The 26,307-nt window shown below is 34.8% G+C and overlaps 1 protein-coding gene across 1 annotated transcript in view; it reads left to right on the top strand.

Moving 5' to 3' along the window:
• KHDRBS2 (KH RNA binding domain containing, signal transduction associated 2) overlaps positions 1 to 26,307 on the top strand; it is a gene marked incomplete at both ends in the record, with an annotated part of 653,704 nt that overhangs the window by 572,026 nt on the left and 55,371 nt on the right. The window contains one exon of the mRNA XM_079713609.1: positions 6,433 to 6,515. Coding sequence (XP_079569735.1) covers positions 6,433 to 6,515 — 83 coding nt within the window. The remainder of the gene's footprint in view (positions 1 to 6,432; positions 6,516 to 26,307) is intronic.

The raw sequence follows: 26,307 nt of genomic DNA, 5'->3' as shown, positions 1-26,307 counted from the left end.
GTGTTATTGTAAAAACAGAATTATAAAATTTGATAGTGAATTTTTCAAGAAACAGCAAGTCACACTAAAGTTATATGTGTACAGAAGTTACAATAAATTCTATATTTTATCTTTAAATTAAGTTCTATAAATTTTATTTTTAATGTAAATGAAATATAAATTTTATTTAAATATAAATTAAATGTATTTGTTTTTATTTAAAATACTGTGCTTTATGTCACTAAAATTTATAATAACATTATACATGCACACACACATACATACACATGCATACAATTTTTTCAAACATCATTGGTTGAGAATGTCTAAAAGACAGGAATTATGTCATTCTTCTTTTGTCTCTATTGCTAGGAATAATAGGTAATTCAGTGGTTAATATTTATAAAGTCTGCTGAATTACTATTATTTTAAGCTTATTGTAGGGCCAATATTATTTACTTTTGAAAACCCAAAATGTGTGCAGAAATTATAGTTCAGGAAAGGATGTTTAGATCAAAATGGTCTCCTTAAATTTAAAAAAAATTAGTAGGCATATTTGTGGCAAGAAATACATTTTACAAAGTAGCCTTGAAAAGGACTGGATTTGTAAAACATGTGGTTATAGTAATACCCATGTATCCTGTATGTTGATGTGCCCAGTACTCAGATGTATAAAGTGATCTAAAATTCATAGGACACTGCAGAAAACTTGTCCTCTTCTTTCATTATTTCTCACGCCTTCATGTCAGGTCTACATTTTATATTTTACCTTATGTAAATTGCACAGGACCTGGTGAAGATCTGGAAAATAGCCAAGCTTGTGTTTCATAAAAAATCCAATGAGGATCTGCTTATTATATTGGCTCAAGTATAGAAAACTAAAGAATTTATAACTTCATAAATATGAAGAAATTCTAGGTAATAGGGATATTCTTCATGTCTCCAAAAGAAATGAGTTTTGTCTCCTTGAGCATTTTCTTTTTTGTGAGAGATGCCAAATCATCTGTCTTCAGCTAGAAGGAAATAGAGTTAAAACTTTTAGTTGTAGAGGGAGGTTTTTCCTTTACTGGGACATCAGATGTACCCTTTATTCTTTAGGAAATTCTACTTTGAGACTGTGATAGGATAAGTAACTTCTAAAATAGTCTTAATTTATTAACACAAATGTGTTAATAGGCTGGGACATAATATCCCAGTAATTTCTTCAAAAGAAACAGCAGAAACAGTGGAGCAAAAGTGGGAAAAAATTTTAGAATTTTTGATATTTTATGCTTTGATATTTATTTGAATACCCTTATTTAATTTGAATCTCTTGTAGATACTGACTGATCCTTTTGGAAGCATATCTATTCTAGTGATTTACCTTAGAACATCACCAGCATGATCTATATTTTTAACTGTCCTAAGCAAACCACATAAATATTTACATCAAATTATAGACAACAATAATAGATTAAGTATAAGTATCCACATTTACTTTCTCTTTTACAAAAGTACAAGTATTTATGGACAATTTCACTATATGCTTTAGGGAATTGTGGGTTGTCAGGAAAGATTTCTATCTATTCTGTGGATTTTCTATATTAATATTTTAAAAAGTGAAAGTGTAAATGAGGAAAGAAAATGTAATAATCTTCCACAGACCAAACGGTAAAGCTATTCTTCATAAATAGAGATCATACTACTCTCTACTCATCATTTGTAATATTCCCCTTTTAGTGGTGATTGATTTGAGTCAATCCATATCTACACTGGATGAGAATAGTCTTCTCTGTACTAATTTAACAATTCAATACATATTCAGTGAATGAATACTCTATTGAATACACTATGTTAAGCACCACAAGGCACCAAAAAGGGACTAACTTTCTTTTCAGGAGCATACATTTAAAAAGAGAAAATTATAGAAAAATAAATATGGTATATGTTTAGACATTCTGGGTAGCAGTGAGAAGAAAACAATAGGCTATTAAATTCAGAGGGCAGAGGGTTACCTTATGCTTGGTAGAAGCAGAAAAATCTTCCTGAAATCATGTAATGTAAATGACCTTTAGAAATCAGTAGCATTTTAACAGATAGAAATAGGAGAAAGGAAGGGAATTCAAGAGGCTGAAGGCCTCAGAGACCTGCACCTGCCACTCCATGGCTATGCTATAGAACACAAACACAGCAAAAAAAAAAAAAAAAAAAAAAAAAAGGAACAAGACAAAACAATACTTGCTTGCCTCCTGTTGGAAGTTAGAGCGCTTGAGTCCTGAGTAGGACGTGGAGATGAATGAAGCTAATTTTTTACAAACTTGGCAGAAGAACAATAGCCTGGGTGTTAGAAAAGAGACACGTGTGGCAAACGTAATTAATCCCCCAGTCACAGACCCAGGTGGCTGCCCAGGAAAGAGAGCTTGGAACAGGCACTGCCAGTTGCAGCACTGAGAATTCTAACTGCGATGTTAACTCTTATTCTACCCGAGAGGAGATGAGGCCTTGGGATGAGGATAGGATGCTGATACAAGGAAATCTCCTCTCCACACCCTAATAGTTACTAGAACGTATGTGTGGATATTTTATAGAATGGTTGGAAGATGAATTTATAGAATTCTCTCAGTAGTAAAATAAAAAATAAGAGATATCACATAGGACATAAAGATAAAATTAATGCACCAATCCAGAAGATCCAACGTCTCACTAGTGAGAGTTCTAGAAAGTGAGAAGAAAAATGAAGCACTTCCCAGACCTGGAGAGTATAAACTTCCAGATGGAGAGAGTTTATTAAGTACCCAGCATAAGAAATAAAAGAAAATGCACACACATGGGCACAGCATTGGGAAATTTCAAAACATCAGAGAAAACAATGTAAAAACATCTAGAAACGGCAAAAATAAAATGAGACAAAACTAAACTAGGTCACAAACAAGTAGCAGGAATTCTCAAGACCACAGGTATGTAATGATAGAAAACATTGAATCGAAGCCCTCAAAATTTTGATTGAAAATAATTTTCAGCCTCAACTTTTATACTCAACCAAACAGTCGCATGGAACTAGAATTTTTAAATTTGTATATATTCAACACAATATCACATATGTAGTGTTCTTTCAAAACTATTCAGTGGGAATGTAATTATGAGACTAATCAGACAAATTCAGAATGTGGGACAGTCTGAAAAAAGACTGGTCCAGACTACACAAAAGTTAGTGTTATGAAAAACAATAAAATGCTGCAAGACTACGCTAGTTCTGAAAAGACTAAACAGATATATTGGTTAAATACAATTCATGAATCTTGATTGGATTCTGATTAAAAAAAAAATAGGGGCTTCCCTGGTGGCTCAGTGGTTAAGAATCCGCCTGCCAATGCAGGGGGCACGGGTTCGAGCCCTGGTCCAGGAAGATCCCACATGCCATGCAGCAAAGAAGCCCTTCACCACAACCACTGAGCCTGTGCTCTAGAGGCCATGAGCCACAACTATGGAGCCTGCATGCCACAACCACTGAAGCCCGTGCACCTAGAGCCCATGCTCCGCAACAAGAGAAGCCACTGCAGTGAGAAGTCCACACACCACAACCAAGAGTAGCCCTTGCTCACCACAACCAGAGAAAGCCAGTGTGCAGCAACGAAGACCAAATACGGCCCAAAATAAATAAATAAAATAAATTAAAAAAAAATAGCTACAAAAGTCCTGTTTTTGACAATAACAGAACTTTAATCATGGGCTTCACAGTAAATTATATTATGAAATTATTGTGGACTTTTTTGAGGGAGTAATACTATTGTATCTATGTAGGAGCATATCCTTATACTCAGGAGATGCAAGCTGAGCTATTTAGTGATGAAATATATTTCTGGAGCAGACTTACACATGACTTAGGATATATATACATACACACACACACACATATATATATATAGTGAGATAATGTAGGTGGGACAAAACTGGCATATCTAGATGAATAGTAGATGAATTCATTGTACTATTATTTAACTTTTCTGTATAATTTAAATTCTTCACCTAAAAAAGTAAAATATAAAAGCTAGGTATGGAGGGAGAGTGAAACTAAAGAGGAGAGAGAGAGAGACAGAGACAGAGAGACAGATAATGTAAATAGTTCTCTCCAATATACCTCTTAATAGAGTTTACTGGAAGAGATGTTGCAGGAAGAAATGAGAACAAACAGAAGATGGAACTTGGTAAAAGGGAATTCCATGCAAACAGTGGTGGGTGGGAAGTTTGAGAAAAACTACTCTGCCTTCAGGCCTAGGAGTTCAGCAGTCTAGACCAGTCCAATGATCTGGTCCTGTGGGAGTTGGACTCTATGAAGCACAAAAGGAAGTGAGAGATTATCTGATATTTTGGAATATTTGGAAATATTATTGCTAGATTAGGATAACTATTGGTACAATAGAAGACAAATAATTCTAATATAGAAGACAAATAATTCTAATATAGAAAACCAAGAAAATAGTAAAGTGAATGAGCAATTACTAACTTTAGGAGAAACAAAAAGATATGAAAATAAAACAGAATTATACTAATCTATTTGGATCACTTATGAATAATAATTATTTATTATTCAGTAACAAGGTAGACAGTTACTAGTTAATGAAAAATTATGATGAAACTATATTAGGAAGACAGTTATAGGGAGACATATAGACAATAGACAATAGAACTAAATCCTTCACAACATGAATGGTCAGTCAATAGAAAGACCACTAAAATTCATAAATCAAACAACATAAATTTAAACATATTACTTAATTACTTAATAACACAAAAATAAATGCTTAAATACTACTAATATGATAGATAAAAATGCTAAATGTGAACTGGAAGTTGGAGAGGGAGAAGACAAGTAGCTGCTGATTTTTGGACATAAACCTTTCAGTACTATTTTAAAATAATCTGTACGCAATGTTTTCATATACAACAATTAACTTTAGATTAATTTTTTTTTAAAATCAATAGGAACTTAATTAGAACATTCAAAGATCAAATGAGGAAACTGTTCCATACTGCAGAGCAAAAATATGATGAAATGGAAATCATTAATGAAAAATACAAGAAAATGAGGTTAGACAGAAAATCTCAAAATAACATTATATAACGGGTAAACCAGATGTGGAAGTAATAAAGAAGTAATATTTTTAAAACTTCCTTAAGTTGATGAAAAATATTAGCCTTCAGATTAAATGGATTCAAAAGTCTTAGTCAAAATTATGTGGAAACTTTCACATCTGCACTTTTTTCTGTTTAAATTTCTGAACACAATAAGGAGAGAGATTTGCAAGCCTCCAGATTGAAAAGGAATTATAGAATTGGTAGGGTGGGATGGAAGTACAATCCAAGGAAAGCGATACAGCAGCAAAGATCCAGAAGCAGAAGAGCTAAAGGTTTTCTTAGAAGTTGAGAGTAATCAAGATGGATGGCTATGATTTAGAATAAAGTCAATGACCACAAAGGGAAATAAAACTAAATCACTCATAGAGCAATGTATAACTGGAGTGTATATTTGCTAGCTTGCTTGCACATTCTAGAATCACAAATCTGCATTAACTTTGTTAGCATTAATTTAGTCAGATAATTAAACCACCACACAACATAATTTTACTCATGAGATTTAAAAGCCATAGAATGCACAACTAAGTAAAAAGTCTTTATTTCAGTTCCCTTTCCTTTCTCTCTTCCTTCCTTTTCCCTTTTCTTTCTTCCTTCCTTTTCTTCTTTACTTTTTCCCTTTCTTTTTTTTCAAAAAATAATTACATCTTCTTTACTGAGAAATCCAGATTTTAGTTACAATTCTAATTATGATTATGATTATTATTAAGGAAGAAAAAATCCCAGTAAGGTTGTAACAAATAGATTAGTGTCACCATTAGGTTATCATAATTATTCTTATCTACTCATAATTTTTCGAAAAATATATATTTTGAAATTTTAAAATTGTTTTCATTAGTATTGCTCAAAATTCTAAATAAATCCGGGAGTAGGTATTGCTACTTAAATAATATGCTGAGTTTAATTATTAAATATTAAAATCTGAGAGATGAAATTTTATTCAGTGTTGTAAGGAAATTGTTAATCTAGTAAAATATGATGCAGAGTAACCACACACAAAAACTAAATTAAGCTCACCTTATATAAAATATCATTAATGGGCTTCCCTTGTGGCGCAGTGGTTGAGAGTCTGCCTGCTGATGCAGGGGACGTGGGTTCGTGCCCTGGTCCAGGAGGATCCCACATGCCACGTAGCAGCTGAGCCCATGAGCCATGGCCTCTGAGCCTGTGCCTCTGGATCCTGTGCTCCACAAGGGGAGAGACCACAACAGTGAGAGGCCCACGTATGGCAAAAAAAAAAAAAAAAAAAAAAAAAAGTGATATAAAATCTCATTAATCAAAAACAGATCATAGTTACTTAAATTGATTGCTAATCCATCTTTCTACCATTTTCTGCCTCAGGGTTATGATGATGGCTATGGGGGTGAATACGATGACCAGACATATGAGACTTATGACAATAGCTATGCCACCCAAGCACAAAGGTAAGGTATACGTTGTTTAACACATCCTTCTCAGGATGATTTCTAATTCTGCTATTTTGTTTCTTGAATCTGAATATCAGTTACTTTATGTGAAAGTTTCTAGCACTGGGTTTATTCATTGTCCTGAATTATTCAGTTGCTTACTAGACTGTGAGAGGTAAAATATAATAATCTTGCAATTGCTAATAGTGAAATAGTAGTGTGTTCTTTTAAGACTAGATGATTATCATAACCAATCAACTCATTGAACAAGCTTGTATTTAATAAAAATACTGTTATTTTAGAGATTATTTTGGTGAATTCATAATTAAGATAACAATAAAAACAAGGTACTTGTTCAGTGTGGATTTTCTCCCCCAGAAATGTAATTTTCATTTTTAAAACAAAAAATAGGGAAATGTTATTGGTGCTCTGAAAAGAAGAAAATTCTTAAAACAATATTATGGAATCAAGATTTCCTTTCCTTTCTTAACTGTGATTTAAAAACTTCCAACAAACAAAAGTCCAGGACCAGACAGTATCACAGGCAAATTCTATCAAACATTTAGAGAATATTTAATACCTATCCTTCTGAAACTATTCCAAAAAATCTCGGAGGAAGAAACAATCCCAAACTCATTCTGGAGGCCACCAAAACCAGACAAAGATACCACAAAAAAAGAAAATTACAGGCCAATATTACTGATGGACATAGATGCGAAAATCCTCTACAAAATACTAGCAAAGCAAATCCAACAATACATTAAAAGAACCATACACCATGATCAAGTGGGATATATCCCAGGGATGCAAAGAATCTTCAGTATACACAAGTCAATCAATGTGATACACCATATTAACAAATTAAGGAATAAAAACCATATGATCATCTCAATAGACGCAGAAAAAGCTTTTGACAAAATTCAACATCAATTTATGATAATAACTCTCCAGAACGTGGGCATAGAGGGAACCTACCTCAATATAATAAAGGCCATATATGACAAACCTACAGCTAACATCATACTCAATGGTGAAAAGCTGAAAGCATTTCCTCCAAGATCAGGAACAAAACAAGAATGTCCACTCTCACCACTTCTATTCAACATAGTTTTGGAAGTCCTAGCCCTGGCAATCAGAGAAGAAAAGGAAATAAAGGGAATCCAAACTGGAAAAGAAGTAAAACTGTCACTATTTGCAGATGACATGATCAGATATATAGAAAATCCTAAAGATTCTACCAGTAAACTACTAGGGATCATCAATGAATTTGGTAATGTTGCAGGATACAAAATTAATACACAGAAATCTGTTGCATTTCTATACAATAAGAATGAAAGATCAGAAAGAGAAATTAAAGAAACAATCCCATTTATCATCACAGCAAAAAGAATAAAATACCTAGGAACAAACCTACCAAAGGAGGCAAAAGACCTGTACTCAGAAAACTATAGGAGGCTGATGAAAGAAATCAATGATGACACAAACAGATGGAAAGATGTACCATGTTCTTGGATTGGAAGAATCAATATTAAAAAAAAAATCTTAAAATTTATATGGAGACACAAAAGACCTCAAATAGCCAAAGCAATCTTGAGAAAGAAAAATCGGCCTGGAGGAATCAGGTTGTGTGACTTCAGATTATAATACAAAGCTACAGTCATCAAAACAAGATAGTACTGGCACAAAAACAGAAACATAGATCAATAGAACAAGATAGAAAGCCCAGAAATAAATCCATGCACCTATGGTCAATTAATCTACAGCTAAGGAGGCAAGACTATGGAGAAAATGGAGAAAAGACAGTCTCTTCAGTAAATGGTGCTGGGAAAACTGGACAGCTACATGTAAAAGAATGAATTTAGAACATTCTTTAACACCATACACCAAAATAAACTCAAAATGGATCAAAGACATAAATGTAAGACCAAATACTATAAAACTCTTAGAGGAAAATATAGGCAGAACACTATATGACATAAATCACAGCAATATCTTTGACCATCTATTTCCTAGAGTAAGGGAAATAAAAACAAAAATAAACAAATGGGACCTAATGAAACTTAAAAGCTTTTACACAGCAAATGAAACCATAAACAAAATGAAACAACAACACACAGAATGGGAGAAAATATTTGCAAATGAAGTGAGCAACAAGGAATTAATCTCCAAAATTTACAAACAGCTCATGCAGCTCAATATCAAAAAATAAACAACCCAATTAAAAAATGGGCAGAAGACCTAAATAGACATTTCTCCAAAGAAGACATACAAATGACCAACAGGCAAATGAAAAGATGCTCAACATCACTAATTATTCGAGAAATGCATATCAAAACTACAATGAGGTATAACCTCACACAGGTCAGAATGGCCAACATCAAAAAATATACAAACAATAAATGCTGGAGAGAGTGTGGAGAAAAGGGAACTCTCCTACACTTGTGGTGGGAATGTAAATTGGTGAAGCCACTATAGAGAACATTGTGGAAGTTCCTTAAGAAACTAAAAATAGAGCTACCATATGATCCAGCAACACTCCTGGACATATATCTAGAGAAAACCATGGTTTGAAAGGATACATGCAACACAATATTCATGGCAGCACTGTTTACAATAGCCAAGACAGGGAACCAAACTAAATGTCCAATGACAGATGAATGGATAAAGAAGTATGGTACATATATACAATGGAATATTACTCAGCTGTTAAAAAGAATGAAATAATGTCATTTGCATCAACATGGATAGACCTGGAGATTATCATACTAAGTGAAGTATGTCAGACAGAGAAAGACAAATCTCATATGATATCGCTTATATGCAGAAACTAAAAAAAAGTGATACATCTCCTGGCTATTGTAAATAGAGCTGCAATGAACATTTTGGTATGTCTCTTTTTGAATTATGGTTTTCTCAGGGTATATGCCCAGTAGTGGGATTGCTGGGTCATATGGTAGTTCTATTTGTAGTTTTTTTAAGGAACCTTCATACTGTTCCCCATAGTGGCTGTATCAATTTACATTCCCACCAGCAGTGCAAGAGTGTTCCCTTTTCTCCACACCCTCTCCAGAATTTATTGTTTCTAGATTTTTTGATGATGGCCATTCTGACCAGTGTGAGATGATATCTCATTGTAGTTTTGATTTGCATTTCTCTAATAACTAATGATGTTGAGCATTCTTTCATGTGTTTGTTGGCCAGGAGATGGAAGCAACCTAAGTGTCCATCATCAGATAAATGGATGAAGAAGATGTGGCACATATATACAATGGGATATTACTCAACCATAAAAAGAAATGAAATTGACTTATTTGTAGTGAGGTGGATGGACCTAGAGTCTGTCATACAGAGTGAAGTAAGTCAGAAGAGAAAAACAAATACCATATGCTAACACATATATGTGGAATCTAAGAAAAAAAAATTTAAAAAGGTCATGGAGAACCTAGGGGTAAGACAGGAATAAAGACACAGACCAACTAGAGAATGGACTTGAGGATATGGGGAGGGCGAAGGGTAAGCTGTGACAAAGTGAGAGAATGGCATGGACATATATACATTACCAAACGTAAAATAGATAGCTAGTGGGAAGAAGCCACATAACACAGGGAGATCAGCTCCGTGCTTTGTGACCACCTAGAGGGGTGGGATAGGGAGGGTGGGAGGGAGGGAGACTCAAGAAGGAAGAGATATGGGAACGTGTGTATGTGTATAGCTGATTCACTGTGTTATAGAGCAGAAAGTAACACACCATTGTAAAGCAATTATACTCCAATAAAGATGTTTAAAACAATTTTTTTTAAAAAAGTGATACAAACAAACTTATTTACAAAACAGAAACAGACTCATAGACTTAGAGAATGAACTTATGGTTACCAGGGGACATGGGTGGGAGGGACAAATTGGGAGTTTGGGATTGACATATATGCACTGTTATATTTAAAATGGATAACCAACAAGGCTGTATAGCACAGGGAACTCTGCTTAATATTCTGCAATAACCTAAATGAGAAAAGAATTTGGAAAAGAATAGTTATAACTATATGTATAACTGAATCACTTTGCTGTACACCTAAAAATAGCACAATGTTGTTGATCAAGTCTACTCCAGTAGAAAATAAAAAAATTTTTTAAGTGAACTACAAGGTCAATATATGAAATTTGGGAGGACACAAACATTCAGTCTATAAAAATCATATTTCTCCAAGCCCTTCTTCCTCACTTTTGAGTTCAAACCACCTGCAATCCTTATATAGAAGCAAAATGTTTTCATAAAATATGGTATGAAGGAACTGGTGGGGGAGGATCATCAAAGATAAAAGTGAATTACAAATGAAAAAAGCAAAAAAAATTTTTTCTTTCCTTTCTTGATGGATCTCAGAGATTATTGAATAAATTTATATAGACTCTAAAATTTGTGTTATTAATGAATTTTTACTTTATAAAAGTTAGATTTATTGAAATATAATTTACATATGGTAAAATTTGCCCATTTAGAGTACAGTTGTATAAGTTTGGCCAATACAAAGTATCATGTAACCACCACCAAAATTATGATATAGGACTATTTAATTAGCCCCAAATGTTTCCTTATTGCTCTTTAGAGTCAACTTTTTCTCCACCCCAGGCCCTGGGAACCATGAGTCACATTTTGTCACTACAGTTTTGCCTTTTCTAGAATATCATATAATTAGAAACATTACAAAGTGTAGCATTTTCAGTCTGGCTTCTATGCATTCCATATCTATTTATGTTGATGTGTGTATAAGTATTCTGTTCCTTTTTGTTATGGTGTAGCATTTCATTTTATGGATGTATCACAGTTTCCTCATTCACCAGTTGAAGGACATTTGAATTATTCCTATATTTTGCTATTATGAATAAAGTTGGCATAAAACAAATACATCTTTAGAAAAATAAAGTGCCTAAGTATTTTTTTCTGAAAATAAGTTACACATTTCATAGGAAAGGAATCCATGTGATAATTAGTTAAATGATTCTCCCCCATATGTGATTCTCAGAAACCAATAGGACTAGTTGTCACAAAAACAAAATCATAGTATTGACCATTTATTGATCAACTTATTGGCACCCAAAGAGATTTGAATGCATTAAGTAATATTTGGAGGAGGGAACTGGCAAAGAAAGAAACCACTTTAAGGTCATTATGGAGTGTAGGACATCTACACATCATATTGCATGAGTGAATTTTTCATGGCCTGGGGGACAGCATAGTGAAAGGGGTGAAAGGGAATTATATTTAGGGAAACCACTCTAGGCAATTAGAAAAAACAAAAAAACAAACAAAGAAAACTCATGTGAACAGATACCTTTAAACTCAGCATAAATTAAGATATCATTATGGAAATGAACATTTTACTTTGAGTCTTTGGTTACTTTGTAGTAGGGTAAATAAAAAAGACATCATAAGCCAAGAGCTTCTGCTCTCTTAATTGTTACAGTTACATATTGGAGCACAGCACAACTACTTAGGATGCAGGAAAGTTTTGCGTCACATCACAGACACTAACAGAGTACTGTATGCAAATTGGCTATATATTTAAAACATTTGCTAATATTTTCAATCAAATTTCTATCTCATCATTATATATTAGTGCATAAAAATAGTGATAATAAAGTTCTGTAACTTGCTTCAGAAACTATTTGGAAGAAACACAATTATCACACTCTACAAGCGTTGCTAGAATAGAGTAAAATCATTTCTTGATGTAGCTTTAGAGCTACATTCAATTTGTAGAGATTTGGGAATAATTTTCTAAAAGTGAGGAATTTTCTGCATCTTTATTCTTGTTAGATTTAATTGGGTTTGATTCAACCTAAGGAAAAATTGGGGATTACAATAACTTACCTTGAATATTTGAAAAGTGAATACTAGGATAATTGAACATAATTATGTATAAAATTTAATGGTGATATAGAATAATCTGGAAAACCCATTTTATCTTGATTTAATGAAGTATAATTTATATGTAAAAGTATATTTTCTATGCACTCTGCTACCTTCTCTTTTCCCTTTCTTATCCATTCAATTTTCTGTGACTAAATTCTTCCCATCCTCCTAAAGCCACCTCAAAAAACAACTCTTCTGAAAATCTTTCCTTAATCCTATATTTGTGAATAATCTGTTTCTACCCTGAATTCCAACAGCATCATATCTTTATTTTTCTACGGCACTTTCTTTTTCTGCCTTGTGTTGGGATCATTTGTGTATTTGTCCCTTGTCATCCTTAACTTGCTCAGAATCCTAGTCTGATACACCCTCATGTCCCTCACAGCACCTAACATTGAGGCTTTCATAGGGTATGTGCTGAACAGATAATCATTGACTGCATGAATGTCAGACCTAATATGTACCTACATGATGAGGATAAAAAAATAAGGGCCTCATCGCTCAAAGAGAATACAATATTCAGAATTGTATGTATCATTTTTACTGACAAAATATATATTAATTTCTGAGGTATCTTAGTGCTAAAGCAGAAGGGATAAAGAAAGAAGGTCATGAAGTTAGTTACAACAATACTAATATTCTATATTATAATAAGGTGCCTATTTTGGTAAAAACATATATTCAATACTAGAATACTGTCCGGCATGCAAGAGTTCTCAATATTTATTGAATAAATGAAGAAAAAATAAATGAATGCATTATTGAATGAATGAAGTTAGCACTGTTATTTCAGAAAACTCTGTGAGGAAAAATGTTTAAATATAATAGTGATTTGTAATAGAAATGGATAAACACTGAGAAAATTTATTATATAATGAATTAAACATCTACTTTTAGATTACTTCTATTGACCCAACTATGACAACAGAATATAAAAATAACACTTTAGTTAAATAAGCACTTATTAAATGATCACTTGTGCCAGAGAGTATGCTCACCATACAGTCACAATACATATTTTTCAATTTTTAAATATATTTTAACATTTTCTCCTAATAGTTTGTTGGTGCATATATGCAAGCTGCATGTATATTTAAATTAAGTAAAACAACTACTATAGAGTAATTACTATAGAGTAATCAAGTATTAGAAGTGAGAGAAAGTTTATTTTCTACAAGAATCAGTATGGAATTTTTTCTTTTTCAAGTGGTGGTTCTTTAATTGGACTTTTTAAAGTATTATTTGGATTTATGGAGGCAAATGGAGAAAGCTTTTAAGAAGTGAAATAAAGAGAAATATGTGAACATAAAACTTCTCCATCACTTACAATGTGAGTATTATTTCGACATTGAAGTGGTCAAATCAGAAGAAATGCTGATTTAGAAACTTGAAGATAAAACAATAGGTTTTGTGTGACTTAGCAGAACTGAGATAAAAGGAAAAAGGTTTAGATAAAAAGGTCTTTAAATGACTAGTTTGCCAGCACAAGTGAATACAGAATTTGTGGAAATTATAAAGTAGGATCTGGCAGGTGCCTAAATGGAATAATTATTTCATCTTTAATAGAGAGTCTAAAAGAAGTTCACAAGGTAACAACCCTACAAAGGTTCACCTACAGTTCAGAAACTATAACAACTTTAATTAATCCCCAGTTGTCTTGTAATGTGTTGATAGTTGTGGAAAATTTCAAATGGATCAGAAAAGGGACTTTGCTGAAAATTCCTTAGGAGGCAGCTCAAATAAATGACACATTAAGGACTGGTAAAGATGACAATGATATGAGGTGTCTCTGACCATCTTTTTCTCTTGCTCTGTGTCTATGAGGAGAAACAGTAAAGAAATAGACTGATGAGTTTATTATGCAACTTTCAAATTGCAGGGCAGTCTTTGGCATATGACAAGTTACATACTGTGATCAACACCTTTAATTGGACCAAATATTAAATTTGGTTCATGTTCTGATATCCTATTTTTTTATGTACTGCTCAAAGTCATTAATATTTCCGGAGATCAATCTTCTAAAATCACATAAATTCTCAAGCCTTTACGAAAAAATTGTTTCTTTTCAATGCAAGAATCTACAGCAATCCAAATCATAAACGTAGAAAAAAGTGACTTTCCTGTACTTAGATACAAATAGTAATATTGCAAGTGAAAGTCAAAAGACCAATTCTGATCTTTGATTCTTACAGGATTTTAACTTGGATGTGAAATATTAAGAATTTGTAATTTTCCAATTTAAATTTCTAAATGCAGATTTGTAATAGGCAAATATAAAAAAGGAAGGCTTCACTTCCCATGAAGCATGAATCAGATGTGTGACTCACACAACCTGGAAAATAATCCTATCTTTTCTAGGTTAATGGAGGAATGTGCTAGGGGAGGAAAGATAAAGGTCCTTCTCATATATAAGGCAGTAGTACCCAAAGTTTTCTAGAATGAAGACTCTCTTGGAATATCTGTAATTGTCAGGGTCTACATAGCAGGTGAAAAATGAGGCTCTTAAATTAGGATAATTTGAAGAGAGTTTAATAATGGAACTCTTTTCAGAGTATAAGGAAACCACAAGGGAAAATGTAGTGCACAGGGCTAGTATCACTGGGGCAATGTGTTTATCACCAAAAACTAGGAATGGAAGGAAGATAGAAAGCTTTCAGAGAGGCCTTCTGACAGAGAAAGAGGCCTCTCCTTTGAAACAGAATGGTAGCGGAGACCAGCCCACAAAGAGGAATCTCAGGAGTTAATACCCCGACCTCACTTTGTTCCCACTGGCTGAACCCATTAGGAGGCAAAGGACAAGAAACTGAGTAGATGGAGTTGCCATTAGTCATTCCAGGTATAGAGCAGGCTGGAGAGAAGGGTGGAAGTGGGAAGGCAAATGGAAAGAGGTCCTGCACAACATCCAAAATAATTATCAAACCTCAGCAACCAGTCATTGTACATATTAGTGTCAGTTGCTTGAAGATATAAAAAATGACATACATTTGCTATGGAAACAGCAGTGCTTTTAAATTAATTTGTACTTCATTAATGAGAAAACATTTATAATAGAAAATGTTACAATATACATGAACATATAAATATATATTTTTGAAGTGATAGCTTCTTGGACACCCAGGCACAAATTAGCTCCTTGAGGGTCAGAGCCCCCACAGTGGGAACCACTGCTCTGTTGTTCAGAGGCTGCTTGGCCCTAATGATTTCATGGTAACTAGCATTAGTTTTGTGCTGGCTGCCATGCTAATTGTTTAGGATATTTATGTCATTTAACCCTTGCAATAATATTTGAGGCAGATAAAAAGTTGAAGCTTAAAAATATTAAATGATTTTCTCATGTTGATTCAAGTAGTAAACGTTGGCTTCAAAATCACATTTGTTAACTCCAGAGGCCTCAGACTTCAAGACTAATAAATACAGTCTGAGAAATCTAAATAGATTTATTGATTCAACAGACTTGTTATATACCTGAACAATCTAGAGGGAATATAATATAATGTAATAAGAATGTAGTGAGTTATCTGCATGCCTTTCAAAGGGCTCTGACCAAAGGATACATCTAGGTAGGAAAAAAAAAAAAGAAATTACTTAACTATTTATTTTAGGTGATAATTTTAATGTGAGCCCTTGTATTTGACACTAAGAGTCTATAAAAACACTTCTAATGAGAACTTACATATAAGGCACTGCAGTTACCCAGTAATTTAATAATAGTTGTAATATAATATCTTGTCCTATTCATTTAAGTGTCATAACTTGCTATAAAGTGATTCACCCTCATTTTGTGATTCAATTCTCTTATGTCTCAAGCTATAGTCAATGATGAGATTGAATTTACAGATTGTTATTGGATGTGAGATATTTTCCCACAGTTAATCTACTAGTTCAGTTTGTGGCTTTCTCACACATCCACAGACCTCTGCACAAATAGTGGATTTGGTATTGTTTGAAGATACCTTAACAGAGTGGGAATTCAGCTCTTGATACACACTATTCTTTTTTGTTCTCATTTGACATACTTATTGTAACTATCTAAGATAACTGTTAGTTTTAGAAAGAAACAATGGGTTTCTTCAAATTTTTCATTAGGCATTCATTGTATTTGTTGAGTCTTTCTTAATTTAAAGTTAATTTTGATGACATCTTAACTGCTTGCCTGAATAGTCAACTTGTATTTAAAAATATACATTAAGGGGAGACATTCAAGATGGCTGAGGAGTAAGAGGTGGAGATCACTTTTCTTCCCACAAATACATCAGAAATGCATCTACATGTAGAACAAATCCTACAGAACACCTACTGAATGCTGGCAGAAAACCTCAGACTTCCAAAAAGGAAAGAAACTGCCCGCGTACCTGGGTAGGTCAAAAGAAGAAACAGAAACAAAAGAATAGGGATGGGACCTGCACCTCTGGGAGGAAGCTGTGAAGGAGGAAAAATTTCCACACACTAGGAAGCCCCTTCACTGGTGGAGATGGGGGGTGGTGGAGGGGAAGCTTCAGAGCCACGGAGGAGAGTGCAGCAACAGGGGTGCAGAGGGCAAAGTGGAGAGATTCCCACACAGAGGATCAGTGCTGACCAGCACTCACCAGCCTGAGAGGCTTGTCTGCTCACCTGCCAGGGCAGGTGGGGGCTGGGAGCTGGGGATGTGGCTTTGGAGGTCAGATCCCAGGGAGAGGACTGGGGTTGGCTGCGTGAACACAGCCTGAAGGGGGCTAGTTAGTGCACCACACATAGCCGGGAGGGAGTCTGGGAAAATGTCTGGAACTGCCTAAGAGGCAAGAGACCACTGTTTCAGGGTGCACGAGGAAGGGGATTCAGAGCACTGCCTAAACTAGCTCCAGAGATGGACGGGAGCCGCGGCTATCAGTACAGACATCAGAGACAGGAATGAAATGCTAAGGTTGCAGCTGCAGCCACCAAGAAGCCTGGGTGCAAACAGGTCCACAGATCCACAGATCCACACTTCCTCTCCTGGGAGCCTGTGCAGCCCACCAACGTCAGGGTCCTGTGATCCAGGGACAATTTCCCTGGGAGAACACACAGTGCACCTCAGGCTGTTGCAATGTCACACTGGCCTGTGCCACAGCAGGCTAGCCCTGCATTCCATACCCCTCCCTCCCCACAGGGCGTGAGTGACCCAGAGCCCCTTAATCAGCTGCTCCTTCAAATGCGTACTGTCTGGGTGGGAACAGACACCCTCAGGTGACCTACATGCGGAGGCATGGCCAAACCCAAAGCTGAACCACAGGAGCTGTGTGAACAAAGAAGAGAAAGGGAAATTTCTCCCAGCAGCCTCAGGAGCAGTGGATTAAATCTCCACAATCAACTTAATGCACTCTGCATCTCTGGAATACCTGAATAGAAAATGAAGCAACCCAAAATCAAGATGGTGGACTCTGGGAGCAATTGTAGACTTGGGGTTTGCTTTCTGCATGTAATTTTTTCTGGGTTTATGTTTAACTTAGTTTAGATTTAGAGTTTATTATCATTGGTAGATTTCTTTATTGATTTGGTTGCTCTCTTCCCTTCTTTTTATATATAGATATGTACATTTTATTCCTTTTTCTATTTTTTGTGACCGTGTATGTGTCTGCTTCTTTGTGGGATTTTGTCTGTATAGCTTTGCTTTAGCATTTGTCTTAGGGTGCTGTCTGTCCATTTTTTGTTTGTTTAGTTTGCTTTAGTAAATTTTTTAGCACTTGTTATCATTGGTGGATTTGTTTACTGGTTTGGTTTCTCTCTTTTCTTTTTTTTATTTCTAATATATTTTTTTAATTTTTATAAGTTTATTTTACTTTATTTTATTTCTTTCTTTTTTTCTACCTTTCCTTCTGAGGAATGTGGCTGACAGTGCCTTGGTGCTCCAGCCAGGTGTCAGGGCTGTGCCTCTGAGGTGGGAGAACCGAGTTCAGGACATTGGTCCACCACCATTGGTCCTGACTCCATGAAATATCAAATGGTAAAAGGTCTCCCAGAGACCTCCATCTCAACATTAAGACCCAGCTCCACTCAACGACCAGCAAGCTATAGTGCTGGACACCCTATACCAAACAACTAGCAAGACAGGAGCACAACCACACCCATTAACAGAGAGGCTGCCTAAAATCAAAATAAGGTCACAGGCACCCCAAAACACACCACTGGATGCAGTCTGGCACACCAGAAAGACAAGATCCAGCCTCATCCACCAGAACGCAGGCACCAGTCCCCTCAACCAGGAAACCTACAGAACTTACTGAACCAACCATAGCCACTGGGGGCAGATACCAAAAACAATGGGAAACACGAACCTGCAGCCAGTGAAAAGGAGACCCCAAACACAGTAAGTTAAGCAAAATGAGATGAGTAAGAAACACACAGCAGATGAAGGAGCAAGGTAAAAACCCATCACACTAAACAAATGAAGAGTAAATAGGCAGTCTACCTGACAAAGAATTCAGAGTAATGATAGTAAAAATGATCCAAATCTTGGAAATAGAATGAAGAAAATACAAGAAACGTTTAACAAGGACCTAGAAGAACTAAAGAGCAAACAAACAATGATGAACAACACAATAAAAGAAATTAAAAATTCTCTAGAAGGAATCAATAGCAGAATAACTGAGGCAGATGAACAGATAAGTGACCTGGAAGATAAAGTAGTGGAAATAACTACCACAGAGCAGAATAAAGAAAGAAAAGAATTGACTACAGTCTCAGAGACTTCTGGGACTACATTAAATACACTAACATTTGAATTACAGCGGTCTGTAATTTGTATTACAGATACAATTACAGATACAGATACAGTGGTCTGTAATTTGTATTACAACATTTGTATTACAGATACAATTACAGAATAAGAGAAAAAAAGAAAGGAATTCAGAAAATATTTGAAGAGATTATAGTTAAAACTTCCCTTATATGGGAAAGAAAATAGTCAATCAAGTCCAGGAAGAACAGAGAGTACCATACAGCATAAATACAAGGAGAAACATGCCAAGACACATATGAATCAAACTATCAAATATTAAACACAAAGAAAAAAATAGCAAAAGCACCAAGGGAAAAACAACAAATAACATACAAGGGAATCCTCATAAGGTTAACAGTTGATCTTTCACCAGGAAACTCTGCAAGCCAGAAGAGAGTGAGAGGACATATTTAAAGTGATGAAAGGAAACAAGCTACAACCAAGATTACTATACCCAGAAAGGATCTCATTCAGATTCAAGGGAGAAATAAAAAAACTTTAGAGGCAAGGAAAAGCTAAGAGAATTCAGCACCAGCAAACCAACTTTACAACAAATGCTAAAGGAACTCCTCTAGGCAAGAAACACAAGAGAAGTCAAAGAATTACAATAACAAACTCAAAACAATTAAGAAAATGGTAATAGGAACATACATATCCATAACTACCTTAACTGGAAATGGATTAAATGCTCCAAGCAAAAGACATTGACTTACTGGATGGATACAAAAAAAGACCCATATATATTCTGTCTACAAGAGACCCACTTGAGACCTAGGGACACATACACACTGAAAGTGAGGGGATGGAAAAATATATTCCATGCTAAAGGAAATCAAAGAAAGCTGGAGTACCAATTCTCATATCAGACAAAATAGATTTAAAATAAATACTATTACAAGAGAAAAAGAAGGACAGTACATGATGATCAAGAGATCAATCCAAGATGAAGATATCACACTTGTAAATATTTATGCACCCAGCATACAACCACGCCAATACATAAGGCAAATGCTAACAGCCATAAAGGTAAATTGACAGTAATACAATCATAGTAGGGAACTTTAATACCCCACTTTCACCAATAGTCAGATCATCCAAAATGAAAAGTAATAAGGAAACACAAACTTTAAATGAAACATTAAACAAGGTGGACTTAATTGATATTTATAGGACATTCGATCTAAAAACAACAGAATACACTATCTTCTCAAGTGCTCATGGAACATTCTCCAGGATAGATGATCATATCTTGGTCACAAATCAAGCCTTTGAAAATTTAAGAAATTTGAAATTGTATCAGGTATCTTTTCTGACCACAATGCTATGGGACTAGATAAAATTACAGGAAAAAATCTGTAAAAAATATAAACACATGGAGGCTAAACAATACACTGCTAAATAACCAAGAGATCACTGAAGAAATAAAGAGGAAATCAAAAAATGCCTAGAAACAAATGACAATGAAAACACAACAACCCAAAACCTATGGGATGCAGCAAAAGCAGTTCTAAGACAGAAGTTTATAGCAATACAATCCTACCTCAAGAAACAAGAAACATCTCAAATAGACAACCTAGCCTTACACCAAAAGCAACTAGAGAAAGAAAAACAATAAAATCCCCAAAGTTAGCAAAAGGAAATAAATCATAAAGAGCAGATCAGAAATAAATGAAACAGAAATGAAGGAAACAAATAACAAAGATCAAAAAAAAACCTAAAAGCTGGTTATTTGAGAAGATAAACAAAATTGATAAACCATCAGCCAGACACATCAAGAAAAACAGGGAGAAGACTCATATCAATAGAATTAGAAATGGAAAAGGAGAAGTAATAACTGACACTGCAGGAATACAAACGATCATGAGAGATTACTACAAACAATTATACACCAATAAAATGGACAATACAGAAGACATGGACAAATTCTGAGAAGAGCACAAACTTCCAAGACTGAACCAGGAAGAAATAGAAAATATAAACAGATCAATCACAAGCACTGAAATTGAGACTGTGACTAAAAATCTTTCAACAAACAAAAGCCCAGGACCAGATAGCTTCAAAGGCAAATTCTATCATATACTTAGTGAAGCTTAACACCTATCCTTCTGAAACTCTTCCAAAATATACAAGGGAGAAGAATACTCCCAAACTCCTTCTACAAGACCAACATCACCCTGATACAAAAACCAGACAAAGGTGCTACAAAGAAAGAAAACTACAGGTCAATATCACTGATGAACATAGATGCAAAACTCCTCAACAAAATACTAGCAAACAGAATCCAACAGCATATTAAAAGGATCATACACCATGATCAAGTGGGGTTTATCTCAGGAATACAAGGATTCTTCAGTATACGGAAATCAATCAGTGTGATGCACATATTAACAAATTGAAGGAGAAAAACCATACGATTATGTCAATAGATGCAGAACAAGTTTTGACACACTTCAACACCATTTATGATAAAAATCCTCCAGAAAGTAGGCATAGAGGGAACTTATCTCAACATAATAAAGGCCATATATGACAAACCCACAGCCAACATCGTCCTCAATGGTGAAAAACTGAAACCATTTCCTCTAAGATCAGGAACAAGACAAGGTTGCCAACACTCACTACTAATATTCAACATAGTTTTGAAGTTTTAGCCATAGCAATCAGAGAACAAAAAGAAATAAAAGTAATCCAAATTGGAAAAGAAGTAAAGTGGCACTGTTTGCAGATGACATGATACTATATATATAGAATCCTAAAGTTGCTACCACAAAACTACTAGAGCTACTCAATGAATCTGGTAAACTAGCAGGATACAAAATTAATGAACAGAAATCTCTTGCATTCCTATATGCTAATGATGAAAAATCTGAAAGAGAAATTAAGGAAACTCCCATTTACCATTGCAACAAAAATAATAAAACACCTAGGAATAAACCTACCTAAGGAGACAAAAGACCTGTATGCAGAAATCTATAAGACACTGATGAAAGAAATTTAAGATGTTACAAACAGATGGAGAGATTTACCATGTTCTTGGATTGGAAGAATCAACACTGTGGAAATGACTATACTACCCAAAGTAATCTACAGATTCAATGCAATCCCTATCAAACTACCAATGGCATTTTTCACAGAACTAGAACAAAAAATTGCACAATTTGTATGGAAACACAAAAGACCCCTAATAGCCAAAGCAATCTTGCAAAAGAAAGATGGAACTGGAGGAACCAGGGTCCCAGACTTCAGACTATACTACAAAGCTACAGTATTCAAGACAGTATGGTACTGGCACAAAAACAGACAGATAGATCAATGGAACAGGATAGAAAGCCCAGAGGTAATCCCAGGCACATATGGTCACCTCATTTTTTATAAAAGAGGCAAGAATATACAATGGAGAAAAGACAGCCTCTTCAATAATTGGTGCTGGGAAAACTGGACAGCTACATGTAAAAGAATGAAATTAGAACACTCCCTAACACCATACACAAAAGTAAACTCAAAATGGATTAAAGACCTAAATTTAAGGCCAGACACTGTAAAACTCTAGTGGAAAACATAGGCAGGACACTCTATGATGTGAATCACAGCAAGATCCTTTTTGATCCACCTCCTAGAGAAATGGAAATAAAAACAAAAATAAACAAATGGGACCTAATGAAACTTAAAAGTTTTTGCACAGCAAAGGAAAACATAAACAAGATGAAAAGACAACCCTCAGCATGGTAAAACGTATTTTCAAATGAAGCAACTGACAAAAGATTAATCTCCAGAATGGATAGAGAAGATGTGGCACACATATTCAATGCAATATTACTCAATCATAAACAGAAACGAAATTGAGTTATTTATAGTGAGGTGGATGGACCTAGAGTCTGTCATACTGAGTGAAGGAAGTCAGAAAGAAAAAACAAATACCATATGCTAATACACATATATAGAATGTAAACAAAAAAAGTAAAAATGCTTCTGTTGAACTTAGGAGGAGGACAGGAAGAAAGACGCAGATGTAGAGAATGGACTTGAGGAAACGGGGAGTGGGAAGGGTAAGCTGGGACGAAGTGATAAAGAGACATGGAGATATATACACTATCCAATGTAAAATAGATAGCTAGTGGGAAACAGCTCCAGAGCCGCATAGCTGCATAGAACAGGGAGATCAGCTCTGTGCTTTGTGACCACTTAGATGAGTGGGATAGGGAGGGTGGGAGGGAGACGCAAGAGGGAGGAGATATGGGGTTATATCTATATGTATAGCTGATTCACTCTGTTATAAACAGAAACTAAGACACCATTGTAAAACAATTATACTCCAATAAAGATGTTAAAAATAAATATGTAAAAAATAAAAATATACATTAAAGTATGTTTTGTAAAACTCTAATAAGAAGAGTTAGAAAAATTATTTTCCCTGGTCATTTGAATGACAAGTTTCCCAATAGAACTTAAGGGAGACTTCCCTGGTGGTCCAGTGGTTAAGACTTCACCTTCCAATGCAGTGGGTGCAGGTTCCATCCCTGATCGGGGAGTTAAGATCCCACGTACCTCGCAGCAAAAAACCAAAACATAAAACAGAAGCAATATTGTAACAAATTTGATAAAGAATTTTTTAATACATTAAAAAAAAAACTTAAAGAAGTGTCCAGTTAGTAACTGAAACCTGCTCAATCATTTACTGAGATCAGCATGTGACAGCATTTCTCCTCAGTAATTTCGTTTAGATGTGTAGACACCCCTCAACAGAAAACAGGAAAGTATTAGGCAAATCACTTACAATCAGAGCTTCAGAAATGGGTAGTATTAGATCACCTTAGACTCTTGAAGGACCTGACGTGTTGCAAAATGCTTAGTGTTAAGGTGAGTTAAAGACCCCAACATGAAATTCAGACTTCCATGGTAGATAAAGAAGTTTAGTTCCACCAAAAGAAAGAAATATATTTAACAGATAAAGTTAATCAACATACTTAAGGGGTCATGAATGTTCATGAATGTATGTAACTATCAAGGTATTACAATAAGCCTGTGGTAAACTGGAAAGTGTGTGCCCTGCCTAAAGCAACTATCTTCTGCTCAACTTTAAGATATTGTAGCCCTGTAGTCCACGTTCAGTAAAGGGCCTAGTAGTATTCTTTTTTTCCCTCCAAAGAAAATCTGGAAATCTAGCTTTTCTTGTTACTATTCCTGCATAACAAACCACCTCAAAACCAAGTGGTACAAGTTAACCATCTTTATTATGCTTGAGGATTTTGTGCATCAGGAATGTTAACAAGGCACAATAGACGTGACCTTTTCTACTTTCCCATGTCTGGGGCCTCAGCTGGGAAGTCTAAAAAGGTAAGGTTAATTCAACAGCTGGTAGCTGGAATCATCTGGAGGTTCTTCTCCTAGCAGTTGATGCAAGATGTCAGTTGATATCTTAATTGGAACTGCTGTTTGGAATACTCATATTTAGTGCTCTCCATGTCATGTAGGCTTCCTCATAGCATGGCAGCTCAGAGCAGCTTATATGAGTATCCCAAAGAACAAAATAGAAGTTACATTCCCTTTTATGACTTAGCCTCATCCTTGTTTGTTACTTGTTAGTTACAGGTAAGTCACAAGTCCATCCAGATTTAAGGGAAGGGGTATTAGCAATCACCATACAATGGTTACTGGCATGGTACAAGGTTGAAAAATTTTATTGTGGACATTTTCAGAAAATATAGCTTGACATCATTTTTTCCTAATTTTTACATGCTGGCAACTAATGTTTTTAAATTAAACACTTTAGAGACTACTGTTAGGTAACCATGACCATTTTTTCTAAATTCTGCTCTATGCCAATTAATCAAGATAGAGAAGGAGTCATATCCAGAAAATACTTCCAAGGGCACAGTAACACGGAGTCCTTCAGAACGGCTATCTGAGAGCACTATTTAGTCTGTTCACAGATTTTCTAAAATCCAGGGGTGGTCTATTTGGAGATGATTAGGGAAGACAGACATACAAATAAATGCATAGCATGTAATGAGTACTATGCTAGAAGGATGTGCCAGAGGGTTTGAGAGTACATAGGAGGCCATCTAAGTGTAGAGTTAAGAAAAAGTACCAAAAGTCTTCTCAGAAGAACTGATGCCAAGCTGTCATTTAACCAGGGAAATAAATTTTATCCAAGCAAGGGTATCCTTGTGAAAATATGATTTATTAGTAAAGGATCACATGTCCTTCAGGTGAGATTATAAAATGGTTGGGAGTAGCAGGGCATTTAGCTAATATGATAGAAAGGGAACAGGAAAGCCTGGATATGGCACATAGAAATAAGAAAAGAATGGTATTTGGTTAGAATTTGAGGTTGTCATCAAATCTAGAAGTTAGTCATCTATGGAGAAAATTATGATCATCCTTTTTTCCACATCAGGCTGATTTGGTCGTTTGCGGTCAGTAGGTTCTCCATTTGTTGTTATTTTGTCCCTTTCCTGAAAAACCTTTGTGTTCTTTCATTGTTTTCTTTGGTTTCTTAGTCAATTTGCACTTTAAAAAAACAAAAACAAAAAGCTTCCAGGACTTGATATTTTGCACTTGCACACTAGTAATGAAAGAAGGGAGATATTTTTCTTGTAATACCATGGTCAAGATAAAAAAATGTGGATCTGTGAACTTTAAGTTATAGGGTGGGAACACCAAAAACAAAACACTTTTGATCCTTGGAGGACTTCAGAAAAGGGAATAGAATTTATCTCAGATGCATGTGAAATAGAGTTAAAATAAGATATAGATATTATTCATTTTTCATAATTAATATAGTATTTGCAATATCTTATTTTACTGTTTCATTAAATGTGTTTATTAAGGACTTGCTGTTTTCTAGGTGCTGGAAGTAGAATAGTAAACAATTTGATTCATCTAAATACAGGCTCATAATCCTATAGTTGCAATTCTGTGGACCAGATGTTTCATATTCAGAATTGTTTGTATTTTAAAAAGGCAATACAGTGCATGTACTATATATTGCATATCACCCCCAGTGACATCTAGGCCAAAAATATATTATTGTATTGAAATATGAATAACTAAACTTAGCAGGATATAAATGGCTATAAATAGATTCTTATTTTAGGTCAGAATTTTGTTACTTAATAATTTCACACACCCAATTAAAGAAAAAATATTTTTTGATGTCAAAGCTCTTG

This window comes from Hyperoodon ampullatus (assembly GCF_949752795.1).
Source record: "Hyperoodon ampullatus genome assembly, chromosome: 10".
NCBI classification, from domain to species: Eukaryota; Metazoa; Chordata; class Mammalia; order Artiodactyla; family Ziphiidae; genus Hyperoodon; species Hyperoodon ampullatus.
The sequence above is the reverse complement of the archived record's forward strand: the minus strand, read 5'-3'. Positions and strand labels throughout refer to the sequence as shown.